The sequence below is a fragment of the Phalacrocorax carbo genome, chromosome 16 (assembly GCF_963921805.1).
Source record: "Phalacrocorax carbo chromosome 16, bPhaCar2.1, whole genome shotgun sequence".
NCBI lineage: Eukaryota > Metazoa > Chordata > Aves > Suliformes > Phalacrocoracidae > Phalacrocorax > Phalacrocorax carbo.
The window spans coordinates 4310818-4323531 of NC_087528.1; the positions used below are offsets into that span (position 1 = coordinate 4310818).

A 12714-nucleotide genomic window follows, 5' to 3' on the forward strand; every position below is an offset into this window, starting at 1 on the left:
CACACAATACTGCGTTAGAAAGACAACCTACGAGTGACAGGACTGAAAGTATCCAGTATTCAAAGCCCCTGCGGCATCCCAGACATCCTCTGGAAAGGTCCGTCTGCACAACTAAAACACGTGTTCTCACCGCTTCATTTAAACTCAGTGTACTCGTTGAGCTTCTGAAACCTAGAGGCATAGAAAATACAGAAGCAAGTGCTCTTAAAAACATTTGCTTCGGGAAGACAAAGAAATCACAACTCTGCTACTGCAGCAAATGTTACTGGAAAAAGCACTACTGTTAGTCCTGGGAGGCATCAGCCTGGAGAGCTGCGACTGGGGCGGGGGCGAGGGGGGAAGGCTAATGACAAATATGACATACTTGGTTTCCAGACAGAAATGCATTTTTAGTTCAGCTTGTCTATATTTAATGCAATGATACCCCTATAGGGATAGGAGCAAAACGATGGTTTCCAATGCTATCTAATTGAAAAAACAGAACCCAGTATATAATGGTATAAGAAAATTGATGCGGAACAGCAAAAGGGAAAGCAGCAAGTTCCCAATATTGACCAAAATTTACACATAAATGTACTTTTTTCCATACCACAAATTGAGTAATTTGGATTGCAATCTTCCCTACTGTTTTTATTTCATGAGTTGGCCGAGCAAGCATGAGGGTCACTAGGTTCAACCCTGGACCTCTTGTGCCAGGAGTGGCAACACGGTGTTAGTCCCTTGCTTTTCTGCATAAGGGTTGGAGGGGAAAGATACCCCAGCCGCCAAGAACACAACCATTTCCAAATTGCACAAAATGTTTATTGTTAGTCTAGTACATTCAATATCATATTGACTAGAATACAGTAATTCAAAATATTTCAGATGAATTGAAGTTTTTAAAAACCATTTCAAACACTCCAAAAAGCAATGCCATGAAAAGTTAACTTAAAATTAAAACATATTCAAGCAATAGTTTCACTTTCGACTACAGAAAACAGTTACGTGTATTTTAGTGGTTTTAACAGTACTGCGTTTAAACAAAATAAATGAATTCACAAAAAGTGGAAAATATTAAAACAGACACAATGTTAAAAAAATGGAGGCATCCAGATGTGCGAGACTGCTGTAGCGGGCATCACCCGCCCAGTTGTTCCGTTTGCGCTCTCCCGGGGCAGTTCACAGCTCGGCTGTAGCGGTGCTGTTTCTCCGGTCGCCTGCCAACACCGTACAGCAATTCTTCTTCAATGCCTTGAATTTAAAGTTTGTCCCTCTTGTAAATTCCGTATACAAATGTGTATATTCTAAAATATGCAACCCACTGGCAAATCTAGGTGCAATATTAAATGGTACCTTGAAAAACTTCCCTATCTTGCTACTAGTTGTCTGCAGACAGGCAATATCCAGAACAAAATCTGAAAAAGGCAACACGTTTTAGTTTTGTTTTTAAATACTGACATGAAAAACTGAGTAAATTAGAAAAAGGATAAAGTCAATCTTAATATAAGACATTCATTATATAGTGGGACAGGATACAATTATTGGACAAACAGTATTAAAATGACTCTTCTACATCTGGTCATTAAATGCACGTGTTCTACAATCACGACTTGCTACCACATTTGGTTTTCCTGTACAGAAAGACAGCGATACAATTAAAGACCAGTTTTACTCCGCGTTAAGTCCCAGAACGACAACTGACACTGCATCAAGTTCTTCAAGCTCTTCTCCCTGAAAGGCTGTGCTTGTGAAGAACCAGTAACCGTGAACTCGAAGCGCTCAGCCATCGCGCTGCGCCTGCTGCTCTGACCAGCGCTTCCCAACAGAACGACCCGAACGAAATTTAAATCCCTTTGAAAATCCAAGCCTTAATATTACAGCACCAATACACGTATCTGTATTCTGGAGAAATGACTGACTCTCGGGTTTGGACAGGGCAATATTAGCTGCCCGCCTGCCAGCCTCTGCAAGTCAGCTTGCCTCCAAACTGCTGCCTGGCCGGGCAGCACGGGGCAGAACCGGGAAGCCTCCACGAGAAACTCCTGCTAACCGTTTCTTTTAAAGCGCTTCGTTTCCATCTCGGATAAAGCCCAGTTAAGGTGCTGTTTAAGTGGTATTGTAGATGAGCAGAACAGTATCATGTTAAAACTCAGCAGAATCACATTTAAATTGTTAGTTCATAAAAGTGGTTATTACAATTACACCTGTAATCCAACCTTTGGGAGAGGTACAATGTTTGCTTGTCAGTACAGTGTGTGGAATGTAACTATTCCTTGCAAGATTTTGCAACATGAGTAACTGCATAGATGACAGTTGTGTGTTTTCAGTTCAATAAATGTACTTTTAAAGTTTACAAAAAACACAAAAAGTTTCTATAAAAGTCGCATCGTATCAAGATAATGGGTGGTAAAAGTAGATTATTTGTCTGCGATTCACATTTAATAAATGACTAGCGGAAAGGTGGTAGAAACCTATTTCAAATCAAGAGTTACATTTTCGCTATTGCACTGACTTCACTGTTTGAATCACTAATTTAGAAAAATTCACGTAGTTAAAAATCGTAAAATTAACCTAGAATACAAAATTTCTTTGTAAACATCAGGTAGCCAGTTCTACTAACATGGAATGGACTCTTAGTACTGCAGTACAGTATCTTGGTTATTTACAGCACTTGCCATATGATGGGCAATTGCAGGACACACACAACATCCGTTCACAGTAATTGTGTTCAGAGAACTACCAAAGTCAGTGCAGTTTTTCTGTGCAATTTTCCGATTTCCCCAAATTCCTTAAGTCAAATAATACTGTTACAGAGGCCACGTGCAGATTATTTTTTATCTAGATATATATACACACACACATATATATATATCTCATAAGTGACGAATTATGTCTGCAGGACTTCTGTAAAGGTACTTCCAAATGGCATAGTAATGAACAGCAGCTGCTGTGGCCACAAATACGTGCCAGATGGCATGGGCGAACGGAATGACTCCATCGCTCTTGAAGAACACCACGCCCAGACAATATATCAAGCCTCCCCAGGCAACCTCCTGAAGTCCATCGGTGTTGCTCTGTCAATTAACAAGGAAAGATTAGGGGTGGGGTGTAAAGGAGGGAGAGGGCATTTTAGGCACAAAGTGCCACCTCTCCCCCCTCACCCCCCAAACGCTGGCCGTCATAGCTCAGAACATCTCGGACAGGAGAGATGGAGAAGTGAGAAACCCAGTATATAAGAATTTGGATTACACTTTGTAAGATGTAATGTGTTTATATATGTCTCAATAGCACTATAAAAGTAAGAGCAGGATAACTCAAAAATTAAGGCAAGTCTGATGTTTTTCTTCATGCTCATTAGCAGAGCAGACAAACATGGAGAAAAAGAAAACCCCGTTACTGTGTGTGAGCGTGAGTTTAACGCAACTCCTGCTAGTTGGCTGAAGCATCCAGAAAAGTTCTGGTACAGCACAGCATTCATGTGGAATAGTTAAGTACAGTAACGGGCATTACCTTGTAGAGATGTCAGATTTATATTAGCAGCAGAGAGGGTTATTCAAAGTACTTAAAATGTGTAGCTAAATAAATAACAAAGTTTTGAGGTGGACAAGACAGTAGTATGGCTTACAGATGCACCAAGAAACCTTTTGCAAAAAACCAAAAAGGCGTCACCTGCTGAGAGATCAAGGATCCCAGATACGGTGCATCAGTTTGATACAGGTCAACAACCTCAACTTTTCAACTTTTCCCTGCTTCACTGATAAAAAGAAGCCTTCAATAAGAGACAAAATATTCTAGCTTTGTTGCCCCTAAGTAATTCTGAAAGGAGCAAGAATCAATTTGCTTCCCCCATCTTGGTCCAGACCACAGAATCAATTGATTAGATTTTCCAGAGAGCTCTTACATAGACCAAAAAAAAGGACAGCAAGTTATCAGAAGTCCATTCCACTTTCCTAAAGAATAAGCTTCTTTCCCAATTTGTAAGCAGTAAGTGGGCAATAAGTAAGTTCAGAAATAGTAAAATCCAGAAACATTCTTTGACAGGCTAAGGTACTTCACATCTTTATCATTTTTACTAAAATGGAAGTAATTGAATTGTTACACCCAATATCCTTTCAGAAGTGACGTTCAGAACCTAAGCTCTTTCCATTTCAACCCTGTAGCCCAGATACATCGAATAAGGTGGCATTTCACTGGATGTAAAACTATATCCAAAATATAACTGACTAAATTTGGTTCTTCTGTAGAGAACACTTACAATTATAGTGGACTAAAATTAACATCTTCGGAGAAGAAAGAGCTGTCCTGGAACTTAAGCTAGTTATAAAAGGAAAGTGTGTGTTTGCAACGTTAAGAGTCACATTCCTTACCATGGATGTCACTACCAGAGCAGGAGAAAATCCCATCGCTAAATAGAAAAAGAGTTCAACGATCTTATACCTAAAAAGGAATGATTTGAGTCATTTAAGGAGCTGAGCATTCATTTGCATTAAGTACTAGTGAGAATAAAACATTAAGACAACTTATATTTTCTTATTTGACAAGAACTTCAGTAGCTCATCTCCAAAACAAAAAAGTTGGGTCTTGCTCCCTGAGAGTAAGTAACGAAAGCAGGCTCAACAGTTCAGATCTGGAACTCAAGGACTCACATCTCAAAAGAAAAACAAGAAGGTAGCAGGAGCCAGTATGCACCAGTAGACAATATAATATTGCAATATAATCTATACACAATGCTCTGTAAATTAGGCGCATAAGAAAGCCATTTCAACTGTTTTTTTACCCCACCCACTATCAACTGCTTTCTTGTAGCAAAAGTTAGTTTTTAAAAGTGGATAACTTCCCTCTGACCCCTTTAAAAGAAGACAACAATATAGCCTAAGACATGTCATAACAGGGTGAATACAATTGTCTTCTGACAAGCTTTAAGTTCGCATCACTCATCACATGTTTCCACGTATCAAATCCCTCATTTCAATGTGTGAAAGTCTGGATAGGAACACTCAGAAAACAAGAAAGCCACCACCTTTTAATTTTGTTTCAAAGTTAAATGCAAATAATAATTCTTACTTCTCATGGTAGAGAAATACATAAATAGTTCCTCCAGCAGCCATCAGCCAGATAAACCAACGCATGTGAGATGCTAGAGGTCCAAGCTCACGCAGATTTAACCTGGAGGTACAGAGATTTCAAGAGACAAAAGTGATGAATGAATGGACCATACTGACACAGGAGTAGTAAGGCTTGATAAAAATAAATAACTATTCAAAGCTATAATTTAGGCACGATGTGGGAAAGACACTGGGACATTCTATACACAGAGACGCAGAAGGTATGCTTGCATTGATGTGAGGGAAGCATAAACTGGGGCTTGTGGCATATAAATAAATTATTTTCTGCTGTTTTCCTATATTAGTTTCTGTTCAGCAAATCTCAGATCACATTATGTTGCATTTCACAATGCAGAATATGGTCAACTGCATCTAAGAAGATAACTATAGATTTTGGAAAGCCACAATGATAAACTCTTTGTAATGGAAAAAGCTTGAATTCTGGAGGTGGGTGTCATATTTCTTACCATGGTGCATATGATGCTGCAATAAAGACATAGATCATCATTCTGTCACACATGTGAAAGCAATGTTCCATTGTCCTAGTAAGAGAGAGAATAGGTCACCAAGAGAGATTTTGGAAAGACTTTTGTATTGTCTCAGATTCCTCACACACTTTGGGATTACTGTGGGGAAAATACCATCAGCTGTATAACCTCTTAAAACCATCTGGACAACTGTTCAGCTGACTTCAACTTCAGGAGGCCATAAACGAGACGAGCCCTCCTCCATTCCTCTCCCCATCTCCACACCATCACGCATCCTGCTCTCTGGCACAGAGGCAGAAAGCTGTCACAGCAACTCTGTCTAATCCAGAAACCGTTACTATTTAGTGACTACTGGTTAAATCCAATTTATGGCTCAGAATTATATAGGAATCAATGGGGGGGAAAAAACCCAACCAAAAAAAAAAATTCACATCTTAGCTTTGCTATTGCTGCCTTGCCTCCAAGGAGGCTTTCTGCTTGTTAACTGTGCATTGTACTAGAATTCTCTTGGCAAGCTCTGCATTCCTCAAAGTGTTTGAGCATGCCATAGTCCCAGTGTTCTCATTTCTGCAATGGGATTATATCCATCATACATGCACTTAGGTTAGGTTTTCCCCATCCAATTTCTGGATTAAGAGCACTAGGGCATAGAACAACACATTATTTTCCTTGTGAAAAAGCAGCAGGCATTAAAGTTTGTTTGTATATGAGCTTGGCTCCCTATTTCTTCCAACAGAATCAAGGGTGTTTTTTAATGTTTCAGTACAAGGTACCACTCCAGACTTATGTAAAATCATGTTTTTGACTGGGAAACACAATGGAAAAACATCACAGAACCTGAAAATAAAACATACATCTTACAGCGATACCTTAAGTGGCTCTTTTTCCAAGAAACGATATGAAATACTGTGGAGACAATGAAGAGCGCACAGAGCCCTATGCCATACATCCACGCTGTTATCTTTTCCCATCGATCATCCGAAAGCCGGTGGAGAAGGGCACTACCCACAATCGCAGGAACAATGAGGAACTAAGAAAACAAAAGGCCATTGTTAAGTCTTGACCAGCAGCCAACATAGTAGCACCCACAGCACAGCAACAGAGACCGTATGTACGACATCGGATGCCGTGCTCCTAACAGGAGGAAGTTTTTCATTTAGGTGTGTGTTGACACACGTGTTAAGCCTTTGACAAAGTCTCAGACAGCTTACGCCCGTTTGTGGTAAGCTTCTCCTCACGTGGTATTCCAGTAACAAAAGAATTTGAGAAGTCTTAGCAGTGTTTTTATTTTCACTTGTGTTTTAAGAAAGTTTTGATCTTTCTGTAGGCATGGATCTAAACCACCTCTTGTGCATAGAGGCAGAGCACAGGACAGACAAAAATAAACTTAAATACCAAATGAAAAGATAAAGCATTTAGAAGTATGCAGTTAAGTAGAAGACAAGAGAATTAAGGGCTTTGCAGAACTTGGATTTTAGATATTATAAATAAATTAGCGGCAAACTTCTTTTATGAATAGATTCTTAATGCACAAAGACGATGTTCTTTTAATGCAGCGTATCCAATTCTGTTTTCCTTACCACTTCCCTCTCAAACAGCTTTAATTCAGATCTTCCAAAACAACCACTGTTAGAACATCATGATAGAATTAGCATGCTCACTTGAAGTATCTAAGAAGTGGGCTCCAGGCTTCATATGCATTTAAAACTACACTCCTTCCCAGAATAAATTACATCATGTACCTTTGCTCACTCAGGAAAAAACAAACAAATAAATTGGGGGTGGGGCGTGGGGGAAGGGATGTCCAACAAGTAGTTAAAGAAAAGAACCTGCTGGCTCAGACATTTCTCCCCTTCCACTGTGAAGTCCTATCTTTGTCAGGCTTCTAAGTCAAAAACTCTGCACAAGTTCCCTTCCAGCCCAGTGTGCCTTAAGATGTTAATTCGTTCACTTGAATTGTAAATAACCTTCTTAGGTTAAACTCTTTGCAGTTTAACCCAAGTCTCACATGCTAAACAATAAAGCCAGGAACCAGTAATGTTTAAACAAATCTGGCATCTCTGTTTTGCCTTACAGGTTTGATAGCTTAGAGTGCAAAGATCTGGTCTAGCCTGCACTGCCTTTGTCCTTCATCTGCTTACAGACTAGAAGAAATCGAGGCTCTGATCACAGCTACAGTGCAGAAGATGCAAAGTATACCGAATGAATCTGAGAAGCAGTTGGTTAACCCAGAGAGTTAAAACAAACAAAAGCAGCTTTTGCTTCTGGCTTTTGACGTACATCAACTGTAGCTTCATTACTATTATATTTTCTTCCTTTTTGCAAAATTTAGTACATTTACGCCACAAGCTGTAGAGCCAGGGAAATGAAAAGTACGACATTCCTGTATCAATGGCATTTGGACCAGAGGTGAAAACACTTTCCAAGTTTTGTAATGAGGCTGTGGAAGTTGACCTCATGTACTTTAAGGCCAAAAATAGTCTGCCAGTCTGGCTTCTCATTTATCACAGACCATAAATTTCCATATACATATCCTGGACAGCCCCCAAATTCAAGAAAGGTTAAAGTGTTTCACTCCTCAGGAGATTAGTCCCTCCTGTTTTCCACATATGGCATACAGTTTAATGTGCGGCTGAAGCCCTTGAGATAGCAAGGAACTGATGAGATGTGGCAGTTGTTTCATTTAGCTTTTGCTGGAGACAGGAAGATGCTAAGCTCCAGAAATAGCTTTTTAGCCGTGATTCTTTAAGCTGTGCAGTCATGCTGTATCCACGTTCATCGGTTTCCTTCCCAATTTTGGGTGCAAATTTCAGTTTTGACTATATTTGACAGAGAACTAAAAGGTTTCAGAGAGATTATGTACGCTCTTTGCACCTTCAGAATGAAGAATACAGCTACAAATGAGTACATGGATGAAGCGCTGCATTAATCTCTTTTCTGCTTGTCCTGGCTCTGAAGAACCATTCTACTTCTCACAGGGAACAGCACTATACTAGCATGAGAAGGATTTATTGTTTTTTCTAAGTATTCTATTTGGAAACACTTTCCCTCTGTGACTGATACACACCATGGGAACAGATAGACTAAACAAAAGATGTTTTATTACTCTTTTTCTGACCAAAAATAGCTAAATTAAAAATCAGAAGTGATACCCTGCTGTTCCAGCCAACCGGATAAAAGTTCTTTAGATACTAATGCCATACAAGAAAACATATGATACAATGGACTTCTTTATACCTAACATCCATCTTAAAAAGTAAATATAACTCTCCAGTCAACAAACCAAGATGGATTTTCCCATGTTCATTTGAAAAAAAATCTCTAGCGTAAGAATGGCTTTTTAATCTTCAGAATGGAGAAGCAATCAATGAGTCCTTTAAAAGGAGGGTTATTTACCAAAAAAGTAGCCAAAGAATCAGAACTAATACAATGAGTGTGATTGTGCTGGGTCATTTTCCAGCAATGACACAGCATTTCTAAGTTGCCAACATTCCTAGTAATAAAACTAGCTAGAAGTCACAAAAAACTTTGCCTATTTCATCATGAAGTGCAAGTCTTCCAAACGAATATCGTCAAACCCACCAACTTAATGTTCTGTGGACAAAGCCAGAACATGATGATTTACTAATTTTAGCACCTTCATTAACACTTGCTAAATAGGAAATGGGGATGGTGGAGAGATTTACAGAACAAGAGAGCAGGCAACAGTTTCACCAAGTTTTCTAGAGAAATGCCAGAACAAAATGAGAACATGAAGTTATAAACCCCTTTACAATAAGAAGGAAGACAAAGGATTAAAATTATTTATAGCTAGAGGCAGGAATCTTTAAGCAGAGACTTGGGCACAAGCCCCATGTGATGTATTTTGGGAAACCAACTACCACAACCCCTACTGTCACAAACAGCAGCCACTGCAAAAAGCCGTAAGCACAAAGAAAGATGCTGAAACAGTAAGCTGTAAACCTGATCAGGCATACTTCAGGGAAATTAAACTCTCTGGTTACTAACTTATAGAAAAGTATCTGGTACCTTCCATCTATTTGGGGCTGCTTCTTTCTGAAGACAATCTCTCCCATAAAGAGGTTTAAAAAAATCTGCTTAAAACTCTGCTTTTAACATTCATGCCAAATTAAGTTATCTTCTTTGCACACAAGGCTATGCACGTCATGTAGTCAGCAACAATGACCTCTGATGCACAAGCCATGGTGTTATTGTTGCGATCTCATGTGTCTTTCATTGTGAGGGAACACTAACAGCATAAAGATGGTCCCTGCACTTCCCCTTTGGAAAGGAAGGCAATGGAAAGACCAACAAAGCAGCCAAATTCACACGTGACGCTTAAGAGGGAACGACAAAGGACTGCATCCATCCATCTCAAGCTGCCTGGCCAGCTCCAGCAGTACAGCCCTGAAGCCAAGTACTGCATCTCCCCACTCATCAATTTTCTCAAATAAGGCATGGTGGAGTGGGAAGCATACTGGCAACTTGAGTTGTGCGATACACAGAGAGCAGAGAAACTGCTAGTATCAGTCAGCTAGAATGGAAACATTTTCATCATAAGAGCCCTTCTGAAATTTTGATGACCCCTTCCTCTATGCTCAAATGGCCTGGCAAATGCTCCCAGCCTCACTTTTGAAATATTTATACTTTTTTCCATGCACTGCACAACCCAAGACTGGAATAGAGAGACTATTAACTTAATAATAGTTCCTCCTTTTAAGGCAGTTGGGAAAAAAACTTTTAGAGCAGTGCAAAGCAAGCCATGCCTAAATTCTGAGGTTTTAATATAACAGAGCATGTCTTTTGTCTGATAAACCTTATGTACACTAGAAAGCTTCATGATGAAAGAGCCATTTCCCCCCTTTAGATTTCACTTACCTTATAACTCAAATTCTTACGACTCCTACTTCTCTCATACACTGTTTCCTTCCTGTTCTTCTAACCACAGAGCAGTCTTTTCTGTCTCTATATTCAACTGCTTAGCTGCCCTTCCTGTCTCCTACTGTCTAAAGACAAGTCAGTGCTTCATTTAAAGCTAAAAAAAAAAAATCAAGACATTTTAAAGAGCCTTACTAGTTAGAAATTTGAAGATACCTTACTATGCTACACAAAGTTAGCTTTTAAGTATTGTAGCAAAAAGCTATGCATGGGATTCCGTATGCCCATTTATTAATTGTTTTGGGGTTTTTTTTTGAAGCAGCTGAAGCCTAAACTGACTACTGTGTCTTTTTAAGTCAAAAAACCAGATGGGATAGAAGTTGACTACTTTCTGAATTATGAAAGCTTTGGAAAAAAAATATATGGAGAAACATTGCTAAACTCTGTTTTGTAGAAATTACATCAACATCTAACTGCAAACTCAGCCTGTAATCTAGTGGCAAAGCACTTGGCCATCTAACATTTAGTGAAACAGGCCGTAACACAGAGGAGAAGCAAGCATCCCCCCCAGCTTGTTCTGTATAATTCATTGTGCTTTCCCAGATTAGATTCCTGTTTCAAGGCTTTAAATTTCAATTAAAAGTTATTTACTGCATACAATTTTATTTAGAGTAATAATCCCCCTTTTACACTACACTTCATTTTTTTGGCAAGGGGTACGTTAACATTGCATATCCCCAAGCTGTTAGCAGTTCATGGTAGGTTTAGCATGTAGCTTGACTCTTCAAAAAGTAATTCGACAGCTTGACCAGAAACTAGCATACCAGAAAATACTGATATGACATCTTGGCTGTAACCTACTGCTAACAGGCAGGAATAAGACATGCCTGTTTTTCAACTAGAATTGCAAGGAGTACAGCAACTTCTGCCAGATATTTTGAAATCTAACTTTTTGGCCAGAGTAAACAAGATTTGTACAAGGATTATAAGATAAACTACATATTTGTGCTAACTAACAGAATGTTGCTTCATTCTCTAGAGAAATAAGCATATATTTACATAATGCTGTACATGAGACCCTTGGCTTAAAAACACATAAGTTTCAGTTAGCTTTTCTATATGTAAACCAAGATGATTGTTTTCACCAGCAACACAGAGCTGCATGCTGGTCATTTATAAAACACACACAGATCGTGAAGAACAGAGCTCTTTCTAGAGCTGAAGAGTCCCATGCACTACCTTGAACATTCGTAACTGTAGCTCACTCAGACACACTGGAGATAAGAGCCTAAGGACAAAGTCAAACATACTTCAGATGTTTGGAGTTAAACAAGGGGTTGAGGAGAAGCACAAGCTGCTTTTATAAAAGGGCAAATGCTATCTTTAAAAACAAGCACACACATTTTAAAGTCCTTTTCGAAATGCCAGACAGCAAATTAAACTTCCCAAGTACTTAAAAAAAAAAAAAAAGGGGGGGGGAGCACAGACGACAGACTGCTTTCATTATTTTGTGTATACCATATATTCAAATCTAGTATGGGTCCATATATTATGAAAATAAGGACAGACTAGGATTTCTAGTAGGGCTGTCAGCATTATTAGCGCCTCTTTCAAAATAGGAGATTTCTTGACAAATCAATTCACAGATACGAAGTATCAGAACTAAGCCATTCTAGCTCTTCTGGCTAATACCCACAGTATTCCGCTTCCAACGTGAATAAGTCTTTTGTATACTTCCAGTATGCAGTATCCAGCATGACACCATGTGAGCACAGCATTCTGAAATCTGCCTTGCAAGACTAGTATAGAACTATATTCACTTTACCACAGTCATCCTGACTGGGACAGAGGAAAAGCATATAAAGACATGTAACTTCCTTTGGTGAAAAGGAATCTTACGAAGCATCTGGAGCTCCTAGAGATTCAGATCAGGGACCAGTGATTACCAGCCATCTAACTAACATTACATTTTCTGGACTGCTATAGCTGAAGCTTATATAACAAAATCAAAGAGGCTGTAAATATGAATACACTCGGGCAAAGGTAAGCATTTAGCCATCCAAACCCACAAAAATTTACTGAAACATCTGGTTTAAAAAAAAAATCCAAAGGAAATGTACTTACTGCATGTGTGTAACAGTTAGCAGCATGTTCATAGCAAGTGGGTTTGTAGCGGCTGTTTGCTGGAGCTGGGTGGTTCATGAACCTGTGGAAAAATTAAGAGGTATTTTTAGGAGAGTTAATAAAAAATTTCTTTGGAGCGT

General features: G+C 39.1%; 1 protein-coding gene across 3 annotated transcripts in view; it reads right to left on the minus strand.

Moving 5' to 3' along the window:
- Nucleotides 1-779: 779 nt before the first annotated feature.
- Nucleotides 780-12714, minus strand: part of MMD (monocyte to macrophage differentiation associated) — a 47395-nt gene continuing 35460 nt past the window's right edge. For 2 of the 3 annotated variants that reach the window (XM_064467321.1, XM_064467322.1), the window contains exons 2-7: nucleotides 12575-12656; nucleotides 6442-6602; nucleotides 5552-5626; nucleotides 5044-5145; nucleotides 4347-4416; nucleotides 780-3053 (exon numbers count right to left, since the gene is read on the minus strand). In XM_064467321.1, coding sequence (XP_064323391.1) covers nucleotides 2853-3053; nucleotides 4347-4416; nucleotides 5044-5145; nucleotides 5552-5626; nucleotides 6442-6602; nucleotides 12575-12656 — 691 coding nt within the window. In that variant the 3' untranslated portion in view covers nucleotides 780-2852. The remainder of the gene's footprint in view (nucleotides 3054-4346; nucleotides 4417-5043; nucleotides 5146-5551; nucleotides 5627-6441; nucleotides 6603-12574; nucleotides 12657-12714) is intronic. The other variant, XM_064467323.1, reaches the window with a different exon arrangement.